The sequence below is a fragment of the Sesamum indicum genome, linkage group LG8 (genome assembly GCF_026168435.1).
Source record: "Sesamum indicum cultivar Baizhima isolate 11 linkage group LG8, ASM2616843v1, whole genome shotgun sequence".
Classification (NCBI taxonomy): domain Eukaryota; kingdom Viridiplantae; phylum Streptophyta; class Magnoliopsida; order Lamiales; family Pedaliaceae; genus Sesamum; species Sesamum indicum.
This window is the reverse complement of record NC_142664.1, coordinates 214,832-231,327: the sequence shown is the minus strand read 5'-3', so window position 1 is coordinate 231,327 and position 16,496 is coordinate 214,832. Positions and strand designations below refer to the sequence as shown.

General features: G+C 40.6%; 3 protein-coding genes across 4 annotated transcripts; 1 reads left to right on the top strand and 2 right to left on the bottom strand.

Moving 5' to 3' along the window:
- Positions 1 to 1,452: 1,452 nt before the first annotated feature.
- LOC148787057 (protein LOL2-like) lies at positions 1,453 to 5,027 on the bottom strand. Of its 2 annotated transcripts, none has more exons than XM_088883467.1 (7): positions 4,780 to 5,027; positions 4,142 to 4,255; positions 3,449 to 3,559; positions 3,130 to 3,251; positions 2,048 to 2,128; positions 1,892 to 1,963; positions 1,453 to 1,770 (listed from the first exon to the last, which is right to left on the bottom strand). In XM_088883467.1, exons 2-7 carry the CDS (start codon positions 4,251 to 4,253, stop codon positions 1,738 to 1,740), a joined length of 531 nt encoding a protein of 176 aa, XP_088739593.1. In that variant the 5' UTR covers positions 4,254 to 4,255; positions 4,780 to 5,027; the 3' UTR covers positions 1,453 to 1,737. The 2 variants fall into 2 exon arrangements, with proteins under 2 accessions (XP_088739593.1, XP_088739594.1); XM_088883468.1 differs by lacking the exon at positions 4,780 to 5,027 and adding an exon at positions 4,616 to 4,771.
- Positions 5,028 to 8,781: 3,754 nt separating this feature from the next.
- On the bottom strand, positions 8,782 to 12,219 carry LOC105167533 (vacuolar protein sorting-associated protein 2 homolog 2). Its single transcript, XM_020695684.2, has 11 exons — positions 12,000 to 12,219; positions 11,641 to 11,685; positions 11,189 to 11,223; positions 11,035 to 11,085; positions 10,381 to 10,485; positions 10,175 to 10,246; positions 9,765 to 9,836; positions 9,521 to 9,601; positions 9,368 to 9,403; positions 9,189 to 9,247; positions 8,782 to 8,997 (listed from the first exon to the last, which is right to left on the bottom strand). Exons 1-11 carry the CDS (start codon positions 12,037 to 12,039, stop codon positions 8,937 to 8,939), a joined length of 657 nt encoding a protein of 218 aa, XP_020551343.2. The 5' UTR covers positions 12,040 to 12,219; the 3' UTR covers positions 8,782 to 8,936.
- A 722-nt stretch (positions 12,220 to 12,941) lies between these two features.
- Positions 12,942 to 16,405, top strand: LOC105167244 (Glycosyl hydrolases family 31 protein). The gene is made up of 5 exons (XM_011086875.3): positions 12,942 to 13,226; positions 13,370 to 14,046; positions 14,190 to 14,420; positions 14,564 to 15,210; positions 15,393 to 16,405. The coding sequence occupies exons 1-5, from the start codon at positions 12,979 to 12,981 to the stop codon at positions 16,278 to 16,280; spliced, it is 2,691 nt and encodes an 896-aa protein (XP_011085177.1). The 5' UTR covers positions 12,942 to 12,978; the 3' UTR covers positions 16,281 to 16,405.
- Positions 16,406 to 16,496: the final 91 nt, after the last annotated feature.

Genomic DNA, 16,496 nt, shown 5'->3' with positions numbered 1-16,496 from the left:
TGGGGGTGGGGGAGACAACACATACATACCCATACGCTCATACCCCACGTTCTTGCATGAAACAAATTATTTTAATAATTAAAAGCTGATCCACAACAAAACAAATTAAGACTCGGATTCTCTGACGCACAATTTGTCCCTTCTCAAAATCAGTACCAATACCAAGACAATCAATCCTCCTTCCATTCCATGTGATCATCAATCACAATATATACATACCATTTCTCTATTATTATTTCAACCCATCATCAAAACTAATTAATAATCCCACATAACTATTATCACATGAATCCTATTCCTGTCTCCACGCTTACCCAACCCTTTTTATCAAACCTCCAAGGATTAATTCAAACTCATGTTTAATGCCCTCTTCTTATATAATAATGTATATATGTATACATCAATTAGTCAAGTCATTAATTTCACACACACGCACGCTCCAGACACTTGCCTTAGCGGCAGCCATTGCCAGACGTCAGCAGCCAGCTACCGGCCACCTCACCTATCACGTCCCATCCTGGCCGTCTACATGGACGGTCGGAATTGATACGCCACCACCCCTTTATATGAAAAAAAAATGATCTGGTTAATATATATATATATATATAGGTAGGGCAGGCAGGAAAGAAGTGAAGTGGGGGTCCATTATCCATGAATGTTACTTAGAATTGTGGTGAGGCGCTCATTTATGTTAATTGATATATAGGATCCCAATTTTGTGAAAAATTGAAAATGGTAGTGATGATGTGCGTATATATATATTTATATATGCAGGCAGAGGCAGCCTAAACTAAACTAGATAGTTGTTAAGGAGAAACATACCAATACAATATCATAGAATTAATATTGCCTCCACCTCTATCATATATATATATAACTTGCATTAAATTAAATTAAGCCTGCACCATTATCGAGATCAAATTCATGTCAAAAATAATAATCACCGAAAAATGGTGTAGAGGCAGCTAGGAGATATTAATTTATCAACTTGGCATGTGCAAAGTTATACATATTAATTGAGATAACTATATATATGTATATATACATACAGTATCTAGGAATGTGTGGGCGGAGATTGGGCCAATTGCATGTGAGGATCAATGGTGACTTTACTTCCATTGGCAAGAAGTAGAGTGATTTTGTGCGATTATGTTGGTGTTGGTGTTGGTAGTGAACCCATTTCGAGACTGATTTCTCTCTTTACTCAAGTTTTTGGGGGAAACCAAATAATAATTTATTTCTATATTTCCAGCCCCTCCTGCTCTACATTTTCACTCAACAACTACCAATTTTTTCAGATAAGAACCAAGTGGTAGATGGTTTATCTTTTAGGACATCATCATTAATCTCACCTACATAAATTGTTTAAATCGAGAGGCCTGGTGGTCGTGGTCTGTTGACAAATTTTGTTAGTCTATTCTACAATTCAATAAGTTAATAATACAATTGGCGTCAACTGCAATTTCGCAGTTTGGATCCTCTATCACTCTATAAAAAGTCATGTAAGAAATCTTCCAACCATAGTGAGGCAGCAACAACAATCCTTTGGTAGCATAACACCCTAAATAACACGCAAATTCCCACAAAGACACTCCAATTCGCTTCTCCTACTTTACAACAAATGTTACAGATCCCATATCAGTCATAGCCACACTATGCACAAGGTATCTCTATACTCTTAAGCCCACAAGGCTCTCAAACAACAACCAATCACGGTTGTCCAATTTCATTAACATCCTATGTTGTGACACCAACAACAACATTGCTCACCTACGGAAATAACAAATTGTATCAGCCTTCATCATTTACATACAAGAGAATAGCAACAGTACTATGACAGCAACTCAAAAACGCACGCTGAGAACGACTAAATGTTGAATCAAGAACTCACCAACTTGCCACTTTCATCTACAGTCATGGGATTCTGCACAACCACCGTTTGATTATGAGCCGGCGCTGCTGCCTGTACCAAATAGACCGGTTCAGATAAATGGACGCATAATCATATTTTCACAGTTGTGGCGAGCATAAAAGATAACAGGCTTACTGTTGAAGTCGATGGTGTTGAAGCAGAAGTGAAATTCCCCCCAGGTCTGTGTGCAGGAATAGGAATCCGTGTGTCACCCATCTGCAAAAGAAAAAGTAGGATTACTACATGCAGTAGAGAGAGGAGTAACAAGACAAAATCCCACATAACTTTAACGAGTTTAGTGGACCTCCAGTTTCAATGAACTCGGATGTTCTCAAATAAGCAGCTTGAATCCTTTTCTCTTTACAGTTTGCACCACATTTACCAATACAATCAGTATCACGTTTCCATAATTAGTGCATAGCAGCAAAGGCTACTTTTTGGCTGTTTAGAGAAAAGAGACTCTTCAACCCCCAATACTCTTCCATCCTATGTTGTTCAAGATTCTCTCTTTCACTGTTTGCTAACTTGTCCAGACATTAATAACATACGGACAAGATTGAGGAACTTCGCTCTAGCTCCTCAATGGTAGGGTAGTTGATTAATCCAATGTTTCCATATTAACAAACTGACAAAGGAAACAACCTGGAAGGGTTATTAATCACACAGGAAAGAAAATCTCCAACCACTGTTCCTTAAGTGAAGTGTTATAAGCTTTCATTTGCATCTCCACGGTTAAAAAATGAATAAAAACCAAGCTTCAGCGATGTAAGTGATTTCAATGATCACTGCACAACTAGGAAATGTGGCAGTAGCGCATCAAAACTTCCTTGGTAACACCTGCGTTGGGCAGATCTACCCTACCATAGGGACATATAGAGCAAAAGCTTCTATCTTATCCTCTAAAATTACTACACCAGAATCATTCAATATATGATAAAAGCTACCAGGAAGTCGTACTACATTTTTTTATTCGAGTCCTCCCTCCCCTCCCCTTTTTTCCATGTAGAAGTTGGTCTGGCAGCCAAAAATAAGGACACATATTTTTAGAAAGCAGGATATCAATATCCTCCATCTGATTAAAAAGTAAAAGTCTACTTAAGTAGAAGACGACTGGTGTCTGGAGTGGTATCACCCAAGTTTTCCCTATGGGAGATGCATGCGAAGGAGAGAGTGAAATAGAACTTATAGCCACACAACGACAAAACCATGGTACTAACATTAACAGTTGTGATGAAGTGGCAAACAGCACATTTTACTGATGGAGCTCCAGCTGGATACATCAGCATAGTATGACAATTTCCACAGTTAACATGAGCAACATTATTAGGAGGCGCTGCAGCTGCACATCCATCATTCAACAATATCAGCCAATTAGTTCAATACAACGGAAAAGCTGCCTAATTAGCAACAGCCATAAAGTAAACAAGCATTACCAGGATCATGCGATGATAAATTTTCAAATTATGGAAGGGGATTAACGTTTTTTAAGGGGAAAAAAAGGATAATCAGACTCATGCATAATTCATCATGTTTAACCTGGCACAAGGTTCACAGTGTGACAGCAGGAACATCTGACACTGGTTGCCCCACGAGCATGCATAAGCAACGTGCGGCAACCTCCACATATCAATTGAGCCATTTCCATCCCTGCATATAGAAATAAATGAATAGGTTATACTGACACCAAGCCAAAATACAAAACCTCAAGACATGCACTGAACATGAAGTGAACTGATTACATGCTTGTTTAATATCGCAATCAATCATCACCAGAAACACACCAGCAGAACCTAGTCTGTACTCTCTCAAAGTTCCTCAATGTCAGGATAGTCTTATAGCAATGCCACTCTCTGCTCTCATCAAAGTTTAATTTACATCACCATGGAATTTGTGTGAAATGCAAAATATGTCAAACGAGATGATGCCATACAAGATGATAGCGATATAGTATGGTAATTAAGAGTGATAAATTGCAGTGCCAACCTGGGAGCAATTCTGTACTATACTGATAATTTGCAAGTATGAAACAGTAGCATCGAATTGCATGAGATGTCAATTGTTTACCTATTCGTTCTTATGCTGTTAATACAGTGAGAGGGATAAGCGCCACTTAAGTGGCAATAAAGGACTCATGAAAAAAAAAGTTCCTGGAACACGTTAATAACTTCAGTTGCTCAGAATGTGATTAGTCGCTAATAGACAGAGAAAAAGAAGAGCTACAAGCATTACCAGCTTGGGGGACAGCAGTCACTGTGTTGCATATCGCACAGCAAACGTTTGTAGCTCCGCTGGGGTAAAGGAGGATGGTTCTACACCCGTTGCACACAAGCTGGCTCTGCATATCTGCAAAGCCAAAATTCAGGGTAAAAACCAATAGTGAGGCTCCTCCAGAAAACTTGATCAATTTATCTCCGCATCACTCAACCCAGAATAGTCCAAGATAAACCACGGTACAAAGGTTTTGACAAAACCATCACAAATTGTCACAGTTTCAAACCAACTTAGTAAATTCACATCAGTAAAGTTAAAAGCACAAACATTTTATTAGATTTATCTGGTAACGCCATATGCAACCAAATTGAAGACAAGATCTTTGCCAAACAAACACACAACAAAAAAAGCTGCAACCAAAAAGAGCCCTTAAGCTAAATGTTGCACAATAATATTACTACAGTCATCGATAAGTTTCACAGAACCACCGACCGGAAGCAAAGGAGGAAAGAAGAAAGAGATCTTGCAAAGAATTTCACAAATCTTTAAAATTGCACCAAAAATTGTGAACCCAGAGCAAGACACAGTGGGAAGAATTGAAATTGCGAACAGAAATGGAATCAATCAGAAGCAAAGGAGAAGAATTTTCTCATTACCGGAGAAGCTGCTGGATTAGTATTATATAGTATAACGGAAAGTGCAGAGAGGAGAATTGGATTTGGTGGAACTGTAAAATCGGATGAGGAGATTACTGTAACAACAATAAATAAATAAGATTAAAAAAGCGGAATCAAATCTCGTTGGATTGCAATTGGATTAGATTAGATTGAATTTTGTTGTTTTCTCCTCCATTGACAAAAAAGCTGGTTTTGACTTTTCTAGCGCACAACGCAACGGAGAAGACTTGATTACAAACTTGTTTAAATTTATTTCTCTACTTATATATACGCTACTCGCTAGCAGCTGCACAGACCCACACGCACTACGCCTGCCTGCAACTTGTGCTTTTACAAAAATCTTTAATTTTTTAAAAAACCTAATTAAAGATGTAAAAGTTAGGAGTTTGTAATAAATATAAAATAAATAAAAAAGTTGATGGTGAAATATTTAATAAAACAGTTAGTATATTTATCTATCCAACTACTTTACTAAGTGCCAAGATTTCACGACATTTTCAAAATATATAAAATTATAAAACAAATCAATTTATTTACAAGGACGAACTACATTTTCTTTATTATAAAGTTATTTGAAATTAAAATTGATGGTTCCAAATATAAGTTAAGAAGATCGAGGCAGGACACCAAAAAACTATGATTTGCAAGTGGAATCCATCCCCTCCATCCTATTTGAAGCTCTACGACTCGGGATGGCTCTTCATTAGAGAACCACCCAGGTACTCGGGATGTGGGGGCATTATTCACGACTTCCACTCCAGGTTTGTAGCTGCACATTACGCAATGGTTTTGAGGTAGCTCCCAACTCAACCTAATATAAAAACAAAAGTATGGTGCAAGCAACCCCGTATGGTGCAAGCTCGACCGGGTCCTTTGCAACAATGCATGGCTTGAGGGCGGTTTACATTGCAGTGCCCATTTCAATACATCGGGATGCCTCTCCGACCACTCTCCGGGTATTGTTTCTATCTTTGATCCTGCACCAACTAAGCCAAAACCGTTTCGCTTTTTCAATATGTGGGCAGATCATCCGGATTTCCTAGCTACTGTCGAAGCCAAATAGAATTTGAGCGTGGATGGAACGGCGCAATTTTGCCTTTGCAAGAGATTGAAAGCACTTAAAGGCGAGCTTAAGGCATTCAACTCGCAGCATTACAGCCACATTTCCGCCAGGGCCAAAGAGGCTGATCATACCCTGCAAGTTGCCCAGAATCAACTTGAATCCAACCCGGGAGATGTGGCGCTTCGGAACTCTTTGGGGGATCTTAGGAAGAGGGCCGTCTTCCTTGCCGAGGCCGAACGGCAGTTCTTCTACCAGAAGGCCAAAATCCATTACTTAAAAGAGGGGGACCGCAACACCAAATTCTTCCATGACATGGCGAAGAGGAATGTCACCATGAATTCCATCGGGGCAGTCACTAGGGCGGATGGGACCGTTATCACTGCTGCCGAGGATATTGCCCAAGAGTTCGTTGATTACTACACATCACTCTTGGGCACCGAGGCTCACACCCTCCTTGTCGATGATGGTGTGTTTGAATGGGGCCCCATACTATCCCCCGAGCAGACCGCGGACCTTTGTCGGGCAGTTACGCCGTTGGAGGTTAAGGAGGCCATCTTTCACATAAGCGACAACAAAGCTCCCGGCCCAGACGGATATTCCTCGTGCTTTTTCAAGAAAGCATGGAACATTGTGGGTGATCAAGTTTGCAGGGCCGTCTTGGATTTCTTTAGGTGTGGGCGGATGCTACGGCAGCTCAACCACACTATCATTGCCCTAGTGCCGAAATCAGATCATTCCACACATGTCGCGGATTACCGGCCGATTTCGTGCTGTAATGTGATCTACAAGGCCATCACGAAAATCATCTCGGACCGGCTAGCGCCTGTTTTGGAGCATTTGATTGATCGATGCCAAGCAGCGTTCGTTAGAGGCCGCAATATCACCGATAATATTTTTTTGGCCCAAGAAATGGTGCGGCAGTACTCGAGGAAACGGATTTCACCTCGATGTACTATCAACGTCGATCTTCGCAAGGCATTCGATTCGGTCTCATGGTCATTTCTCGGTCGAGTGCTTCACGGGTATGGTTTTCCACCACTGTTTATAAATTGGATTATGGAATGCGTTTGCAATTCTTCTTTTTCAGTGGCGTTGAACGGCTCCCTTCATGGGTTTTTTCCGGGGAAGAAAGGTCTAAGGCAAGGAGACCCGATGTCGCCGGCCCTCTTCCTTCTTTGCATGGAATATTTCTCTCGATTGGTCAAGAGGAAAACAACCAACTCGGACTTCAACTTTCACCCTAAGTGTGAGAAGTTGAAAATCACGCACCTCCTCTTCGCCGACGACCTCATGCTTTTCTCTCGTGGCGACCTTCCATCTATCCACATCTTGATGGAATGTCTCCAAGAGTTCAGGGACGCATCCGGCCTCACCATCAATACCTCGAAGTCAAGCATTTTCACAGCGGGCATCCAAAATGAGGAGCTTGACGGGATTCTCGCCCGGACGGAATTTGCGAGAGGTGAGATGCCGGTCAGATACCTTGGCATTCCACTAGCGGCACAGCGGCTTACGGTCACCAACTATTCACCGCTTGTGGATCATATTGCCGACTGCATTTCGAAGTGGACGGGCAAATCCCTCTCTTATGCAGGCCGACTGGAACTTATTCGCTCAGTTATTCAGGGTGTGGAGTGTTTTTGGCTCCAAGTTTTCCCACTTCCAGCGGCGGTCATAGAGAAAATTCACCGTCTATGCAGGAATTTTCTATGGAACTCTAGGAGGGCACCGGTCGCTTGGGAGGAAATCTGCCATCCCAAGGAAGAAGGTGGACTTGGCATCAGGCACATTCAGTCTTGGAACGTGGCTCTACTTGCTCGGGTTCTATGGAACATCCACCGCAAGGCAGACACGTTGTGGGTGCAGTGGGTCAACGGTGTCTACCTTAGGGATGCATCAATCTGGGACTGGCAACCGAAGAAGGGTGATTCCCCACTCCTTCAACGGCTTGCCGAAATCCGCAACAAGGTGGTCACTGAATTTGGGTCTTCGGAGGCAGCGATTGAGCAGATGACGAGATGGTCCACCCCGAAGGGTCTCCAAACGTCGAAAGCTTATGAGTACTTCAGGCCGAAACTTGCGAGGCAGCCTTGGAAAGCAGCTATTTGGAAGGCTTTTATCCCGCCGAAGTACTCATTTATCTTGTGGCTTGGCTTGCGCGGTAAACTAGCTACGAGGGACAGACTTGGATTCCTCCAAGAGGAGGATTTGTGCTCGCTATGCATCAACACCAAGGAATCGGCCAAGCACCTTTTCTTTGAGTGTCCGTTCAGCAACTTCGTTTGGTCACGCATCCGACACTGGCTTGGCATTAACCGGACTATGTCAACCCTTCAAAGTGCGGTCAAGTGGCTCAAGAAGGAGAAGACAGGTTCTTCCGTGCAGAACAAAGCGCGACACCTCGCTTTGGCATGCACGGTGTACACACTTTGGAGGCAGCGCAACGAAGTCATTTTCGAGGGGTCAACAGCCTGTCCCGAGAGGCTTATAAATTTAGTCAAGGTTACATTGTTTAGGGTCCTTTGGACACTCTTCCCACACGGCTTTGATCGTTCTTAATCTTTAGCGTGGGCTTTTGTATCTCTCCGGGTATGCCCGGAGTATATTGTAAATATTATTCTTGGTTGAATGAATCTTACATTTCACCCAAAAAAAAAAAAAGTATTACAATTGAATGTTATTTCATCATGGCATCAAGGACGATGGATGCGCCAAAGGACCTCATCCCTTAACTCAGGGATTGTTCCATTGGAGCATATGTACCCACTTCGACTCAACTAATGCTTCTTTTTGCTGTTGGGAGGTTAATCCAGCTGCTGATTAACATATTAAACAGTGTGTGTCAAGTGTCCTCAGATCCCATAGCACCAACCCCGACCACCCAAGACCCACATTCCCATTTCTAAGTATTGCAAAGCTAAAATTAAACTACTAGATTTTAATCATTACAAGGAAAAATGTAGGAATAAAGAGTACAAGTCATCACGCGACACTGGTCGAGTACTTGAGATCTGATAGTGATTTACAGATATGCGTATTTTGGATCAGAGTTTTTAAACTATGCATGTCTCCGTCATATTCTTCGCAGAGATGCCAGTCTTTTCTCCAGGTCCTCAACTTCAGTTGACGTCGCACTGGAAATCCACATAACAATAGATTATCAATACCTCAGCAGTAGCTTTAAACATTATCTATTCAGAATGATACAACTACATAGAATTCAATATTTATTTGGTGCACAAAAAGCAAGACATTATAAGCATAGATAGATATATTTTTCGAAAGAGGAAAGGAAAATTGAAGGATTAAAGAGCGGGAGACATACCTAGGGGCAACATTCTCAACTTTCTTTGATGCGATTCGGCCTTTTGGGGCTGAAGATAACTGTTACAGGAAAGAAAGGGGATCAGAGTATGGGCTGTTATCATTTTCTTTGGCACCATTAGCAGCAAACATTAAGTAAGAAGACATAGAGTTATGTTAAAATGTAAAAAAGATGCCAACCTGTGATGCAATGTCAACACCAATTTCATCAAGCACCTATAGAAAAAATGAAAAATATAAAGATGGAATTCGTGAGAAATGGTCGAATGTCAGAGGTAATGATATCATGAGAAAAATGAAGGACTGGATGCTTTAATGGAGTTAGTACGGCACCTGGTTAGTAAGTTCTTCAGTTTCTTCTTCAGCCTCATCTTTGTCTAATGTCTCATCAATTGCCTCAGACATCATTTCAATCTGAACGTAGAACCGGATTAGTAATATTAATTCACTGATGACAATCCATTGCCATCACATAGCGGCAAACTATTATCTGAGAAATAATAAAACACCCAGACAGGAGAAGGGAAAACAATCAGATACTTAAAGTAAGCCTTTAAAATTTAGACAGTGAATTTACCGTCATGTCCATCTGCGCGGACTGTTTCTGGAATTCTTTGATCATCTTAGTTTGTTTTGCAGGTTCCATTTGCTGAAATGGAAACAGTAAAAATTGATTAATTGATTGAATATACCGATCTCATCTCTATCTTCTCTCAGGCCAAGAGAGAGATTGAGTATATTTAGAAACTCGACTCAATCAGAAAACAGGAATGTACTACAGTGGCTGGAATTCACACGAGTATAACAATGTTAATAGTTAAACCATAAAGCAAATAAGTGTAACATAGGCAAACTGACCCCACCAAGTGAAAATAAACAGACAAATAATCACGACCAAATGACAATTTGTCATGAAGTAGCAGTAGACAAATAGAATTCACAAACTCAGCTGATTCAGTATTAGAATTCCTAGTTTCAAACACCCACCTTATTCATGGCAGTCATTGCTTTGGTTGCACCTTTCATACCAGTTGAAATTGAAGTGCTGGCATACAGAGCCTGTACAGGTGATAATATGTGTAGTTAGAGAACTAAACAAGGAGTGCAAATATGTCAATAGAGGAAACAATTCCTGGCTGGTATGTCATTTCATTCCAAGTGATTATTTCACCTAAATTGAGTATAACAATGACCTGTGTATGAGTTGCCACGCCTCTGATCTGGGCACGACTTCCCTGCAAGTTCGTTATTTGCTGCCGCAGCCGAACTAATTGACGAGCTAAGATTCTAGTGGCAGCCTAGTTTGACATGAAAATCATGTGTGAATTTCTGGCGGCTCAGTGGAACTCAAGAATCAACAATATGTAATAATCTGAAGCATCAAGATTGGGGGCCATATAAAGCTAGGAAATATACTATCTCAAACTCTTAACATACATAGGTGCATAATGACATCACCATGGAAAAATGCCAAGTATGATTATCACTGTTATTTTAGGAAACAAGTAAAAGTGGATAAAACATTCAATAATACAATTCATTAGTACATAGCTTTCTCAGGCAGCTTCATGATACATTCATATCGAGTTGAGATGATTTGAAGTTTTGTACTTCATGTGGTGTCTTGCCTAGTATACACTAGCTAGAGCGTCTATCATACAAGTAACTTAAAGTTCAATGTTTCTCGGTGAGTGACGTCTAAATTTATGCTGTGAGTGGTATAAAAGTTTCTGTCAGAAACCACTTCACCTCAAGGCTATCACTTGAAACATGCAGCATAAGTCACTGATTGGTACCCAAGTTTACTCAAAGTGAAAAGAACCAAAAGTGCAACCATCAAAACTTGCCTCATTTCCTGTTTTAGCTGTTTTCTTGATCTCTGCCACTAATTTCCTCTCCTAAACAGTGCAGAAGAAACAGTGAGGTTTCTCATATTACTACCATGAACAAGTAGATGGACTTAAAAATGATCGGAGATGGTGGCAGGAGATTAATACTTACCTCCATTTGTAAAGAAGAAATCTCACGTTCAATGCCTGCGACGGTCCAAATTAAATAGAAAATAACAGAATTTCATTAAGTAAATTGGTAATCAATATGGGCTACAGACGCTAGGACTTCACTCGTACTGATCACTTGTAGTATTTTTGTCCAGAGAAATAAGTTAGAATGGCCCCTAGTTCACTCTGGAAGCTGCAGGATAAGAGTGGAAAAGAGGAATGCCACTTTATCGATGATTAAGGTTCTCATCAGTATGTTAAGGCAAATTCAATTGATTAGAAGTCCAAAAAAGAGAAAAGCTAATCCTTCCTTGATGCTTAAGAAAAACTTCACTTACACACAATGCAACTGTTATTTCCCCATAACTTACAGCATTTGGCATACACAATGACCAGTTATCCAACGATCCACAAAAAAGAATATCATCTTGAAAATAAAGAAGCTTAAAGTACCTCTCGTGGCAACCGCCATTTCTCTTTTGCTGGTTCTCAGTGCATCTGTAAAAGCACGGTACTAATCATTGATCAAATTCTTCAAACCAATTAAGTACATCCCAACCCCACTCCGCCCCCAGAACTCCAAATATATATATGACTGAAGGGGAAAAAGAAGACGCAGGATTCTAGCAAAACAGATGTAAGACTGTTTAACAGTAAAATCCAGTAAAAATATGGTGAGCTGAGAAGAGCATTGATGTAGAATAATCTCTAGCAAATTATATGTAAGCGCTCGTAGTGAAAGAAACCCCCAGATCAGAAATGGAGAGGATAAATAAGAGAAACAAAAAATAAAAACGAGAAAAAAGGGTTACCTTTAGGCGAAGTTTTCTTCTTGAAGATGTTGAGATTCATTCTGCTGCAGAGATACTCAACAAAAGAAAACCCTAAGAAGAAGCGAGTGAGAAATTTAATTGAAGAGACAGAGTTTAAGAAAGAGTTTGGTTGATTGATTTCTCAGTCTGAAACTGGGAAGTGGAGGGAGGAGGAGGAGGAGGGCCTGGAGGAGCGTGCCCCGTTTATTGCGTATACAACGGCTACAAAGTTTTGTAGCCGTTGTAAGTTATTGACTAAAATGCCCATGGCCACTTGAGTTGCAGAAGGGAAGGGCAAAATTGGAGTTTGATGGAGTCCCAGTTGTGGTCAAAAGGAAAAAGTAATTTACAATAATACCATCCCATCCCATCACACCCCACCTTTTGGTTTGGACTTAGACTGTAGTTTTGTCTTCTGGATTCGAAAAATATTTGATGGGCATGGGCATCATCAATATATACTATGATCGATGGTATGTGTTGTATTGCATGTCAATGTCAATGTTGGCCATGAATGACCGAAATGGTATGGTACATCATGTTTAATTTATGTGGTGATATTATAGAGTGATTTTTGTAATCAATTTATTAAAAAAATAATAACAGTTTATCAGATTCACTAAAAAAAATAGTATAATAAAATAACATATTGGGGCGGCAAAAAAAAGCTATAAGATTATAATGAAATAGTATGCATGCTCCAAATGAATTAGGTATATGTCATTTAAGATTAAGACAATTTCAAAACTAGTTGGGTTGATAATTAATATGAAGGGGTTTTAAAGTGAGTGAAATGCAGTCCGTATAAACAACATTGAGATGAGACAAAGCCAAATGAGAAGGAATTTGAATTTGATGAGAGAGTGAAGAGTGATAGACAAGATGCCAAGTCTATCTAATATTTTAAAGTGGTACGCCAAGAAAACTGCATAAAAGCCCCACCCCACCAATCCCTAACTCCAATCATTTCAACACAATAATGGTAACAAGCCGATGGCCCTCTCCCTCTCTGTATCATCCCCATCTTCTCCCCATTCTTTTCATCTGTTTTTCACTTCCCCTCTTCTTAGCTCGCGATGAGGGCCTGCCAATTGGACATGGATATGGATATACCCTTAAATCTATTTCCAAGATTTCCAGCCCATCTTCACTCACTGCCACTCTTCAGCTTATCAAAAGTTCCTCCATTCTTGGTCCAGACATTCATAATCTCAACCTCACAGCCAGGTAGGTGTATCTATATGTATGCTGGACACTTTCCATTTTCTTTCTCTTTCTTTTTCCCCCAAGTCAAAGAGGCTGCTTATGCCGACTACTGCATCAACACTACACATACCTCCCTAATCTATTCCTGCTTTCATTTCTCGCAGTTATGTAACTGATGATTGTCTCAGAGTCCGAATTACAGACTCTGATAACCCGAGATGGGAAGTCCCACACGATATCATCCCCCGCCAAACCCCACTCCACCATAATCTCCTTGTCTCAAATGGAATTGAAGACCACCATTTCCTCTCAACTCCCAACTCAGACCTCGTCTTCACCCTCCATAACACCACCCCCTTTGGCTTCACCATCTCAAGGTCTTCAGACGGTGACATACTTTTTGACACCTCACCGGTTCCAGGCGTTCCCGACACTTTTCTTTTGTTCAAAGATCAATACCTCCAAATCTCATCTTCACTCCCACCAACCAGGTCCAACCTTTACGGCCTTGGTGAGCACACAAAGAGTTCTTTCAACCTCAAACACAACCAAACACTTACTCTCTGGAATGCTGACACTGGAAGTGACAATCTTGATCTCAACTTATACGGATCCCACCCTTTCTACATGGACGTCCGCAGCCCCGTGGGAACTGCTCATGGGGTATTGTTGCTCAATAGTAATGGCATGGACATAGTCTACACTGGTGAAAGAATTACTTACAAGGTGATAGGTGGTGTTCTTGATTTCTTTCTATTTGCTGGACCGTCTCCCAAAATGGTCATGGATCAATACACACAGCTTATTGGTCGTCCTGCTCCAATGCCATACTGGTCTTTTGGTGAGCCATGCTTGATTCATTGTTAAAGTGCACATTCTTTTAGCCCACTAAATTGTGCTTTTTCATAAACTCCCGATGCTGCTGCAGTCAGATGGGTACTAATTAAACATATTTCTGTTTTTGTTTCCTCTTCTTTCATATAGGATTTCATCAGTGCCGATGGGGTTATGAAAATGTAAATGTTGTTGAGCAAGTGGTCAGCCGGTATGCCGAAGCTGGGATTCCACTCGAGGTTATTTGGACGGATATTGACTACATGGATGGTTTCAAGGATTTTACACTTGACCCCATTAATTTCCCATTGGAGAAGATGAAGAGTTTTGTCGACTTGATTCACCAAAATGGTCAGAAGTACGTTCTCATCCTTGATCCTGGTAACACATAAACCACTCTTCATATGATTTCCTGCCAAACTCTAATTTTCTGATTTGATAAGCCAAAATGCATGTGTGGGACAAACAAGTTTTGACTATACACTAAACATTATTTAGTTCATATTCCTACGTTCCAAATGCAGGCATTAGTGTGAACCAGACATATCAGACATACATAAGGGGAATGCAAGCAAACATATTTATACAACGAGATAATATCTCATACCAGGGGGTCGTTTGGCCTGGGAATGTCTACTACCCTGATTTTCTAAATCCTGCAGGCGAAACCTTTTGGAGCAATGAGATCAGTATCTTCCACAATCTTCTCCCGTTTGACGGCCTATGGCTTGACATGAATGAGATATCTAATTTTATAACCTCATCTCCTAGTGCAGGCTCCACACTCGATGACCCTCCTTATAAAATAAACAACTCAGGAGCTCAAATTTCGATCAGTAGTAGAACTGTTCCTGCTACTTCTCTGCATTTTGGCAATATCACAGAATATAATGCTCATAACCTCTATGGGCTATTAGAGTCCAAAGTCACGAATCAGGCATTACTCAAACTGACTGGTAAAAGACCATTTATACTGTCCCGATCAACTTTTGTGGGATCTGGAAAATTCACAGCACATTGGACTGGAGATAATGCAGCCACATGGGATGACTTGGCATACTCGATTCCAAGCATCTTGAGTTTTGGACTGTTTGGCATCCCTATGGTTGGAGCAGATATATGTGGCTATTCTGGAAATACTACTGAAGAGCTTTGTCGACGTTGGATACAGGTAGTTTGCCTGTCATAATACAATTTGGAAAATAGGCACCCACTGATGCCATACATAATATGCTTCTCAACTTATTTCTTTTCTTGGACTACTTTTTCCATTTCTAAGCTAATAAAATGCCAATTTCTTGATATTAACGTGGAATATATATTACCTATCCCAGTAAGTTTGCTTTTGTGCAGCTAGGGGCCTTTTATCCATTCTCAAGGGACCATTCTGCAAAAGACACCATCCGTCAAGAACTCTATCTCTGGGATTCTGTGGCCTCAGCGGCCAAGAAGGCACTTGGCCTCCGGTATCAGTTACTTCCATACTTGTACATGCTAATGTACGAGGCACATATGAGAGGGACCCCCATTGCTCGGCCTCTTTTCTTCTCATTCCCTCAAGACACAAACACTTACGAAATCAACTCTCAATTTCTTCTTGGTAAAGGGGTACTGGTCTCACCTGTGTTGAAGCAAGGGGCCGTCTCAGTTGATGCATACTTTCCAATGGGGAATTGGTTCAGCCTCTTTGACTACTCAAACTCCTTGAGTGTGAAAAATGGAAAATACGTAACACTTGATGCACCATCCGATCATATAAACGTCCATGTCCGAGAAGGGAACATACTAGCAATGCAAGGACAAGCTTCGACTACACAGGCTGCTCGAAAGACACCGTTTAAGCTTTTGGTGGTTCTGAGCAGCAATGAGAACAGCACGGGGGAAGTGTTTCTGGATGACGGAGATGAAATTGAGATGGGAAAAGAAGGAGGAAGGTGGAGTTTGGTACAGTATAATGGCAATATATCTGGAAGCACAGTGAGGTTGGAATCAAAAGTTGTTAATGGAGAGTATGCTGTGAGTAAGGAATGGATGATAGAAAACGCAACCATTTTGGGATTGAGCAACAGTGTGGGGTTAAAGAGCTTTGAGGTTCTAATAAAGAGTGGAGGCAATTGGATGAAGAGCACTATGGGAAGAAGTAGTTTAAAGAGGAGTGGACAGTTTGGTATAGTTGAGTTGTCCAATATGTCAATTCCTATTGGGAAAGAGTTCAAGTTGAAGCTCAACTTGTGCATGTAGATGAAAAATACATATAGTGTGATGAAAACAGAAGGTTGTGTTTTTTCTTGAATAAAATCTGAAAGCAATAAATTATGTACAATTCTATATTTGATATAAGTATATTCTTCTACTTGGTGGTATCATTTTATTGAGTATTCTGATTTTTCTTAATTTGTGAGCTATATATCTGCATTGGTTATTTTTAAATATTGTTCAATTATCAGAAATTTACAA

Bases quoted from the DNA above. Each gene is read 5' to 3' on its own strand.
- LOC105167533 (XM_020695684.2), bottom strand. From the start codon at position 12,039: ATGAATCTCAACATCTTCAAGAAGAAAACTTCGCCTAAAG. The intron at 11,224-11,640 runs GTACTTTAAGCT...GGACCGTCGCAG, and splicing joins AATGGCGGTTGCCACGAGAG to GCATTGAACGTGAGATTTCT. The intron at 9,248-9,367 runs GTTGGCATCTTT...TTCCTGTAACAG, and splicing joins GTGTTGACATTGCATCACAG to TTATCTTCAGCCCCAAAAGG.
- LOC105167244 (XM_011086875.3), top strand. From the start codon at position 12,979: ATGGTAACAAGCCGATGGCCCTCTCCCTCTCTGTATCATCCCCATCTT. The intron at 14,047-14,189 runs GTGAGCCATGCT...TCTTTCATATAG, and splicing joins AATGCCATACTGGTCTTTTG to GATTTCATCAGTGCCGATGG. The intron at 15,211-15,392 runs GTAGTTTGCCTG...GCTTTTGTGCAG, and splicing joins TTTGTCGACGTTGGATACAG to CTAGGGGCCTTTTATCCATT.
- LOC148787057 (XM_088883467.1), bottom strand. From the start codon at position 4,253: ATGCAGAGCCAGCTTGTGTGCAACGGGTGTAGAACCATCCTCCTTTAC. The intron at 3,560-4,141 runs GTAATGCTTGTA...TTCTATATGCAG, and splicing joins GACTGCTGTCCCCCAAGCTG to GGATGGAAATGGCTCAATTG. The intron at 2,129-3,129 runs GTTAGTACCATG...TTTCTTTTGCAG, and splicing joins ACTTCATCACAACTGTTAAT to ATGGGTGACACACGGATTCC.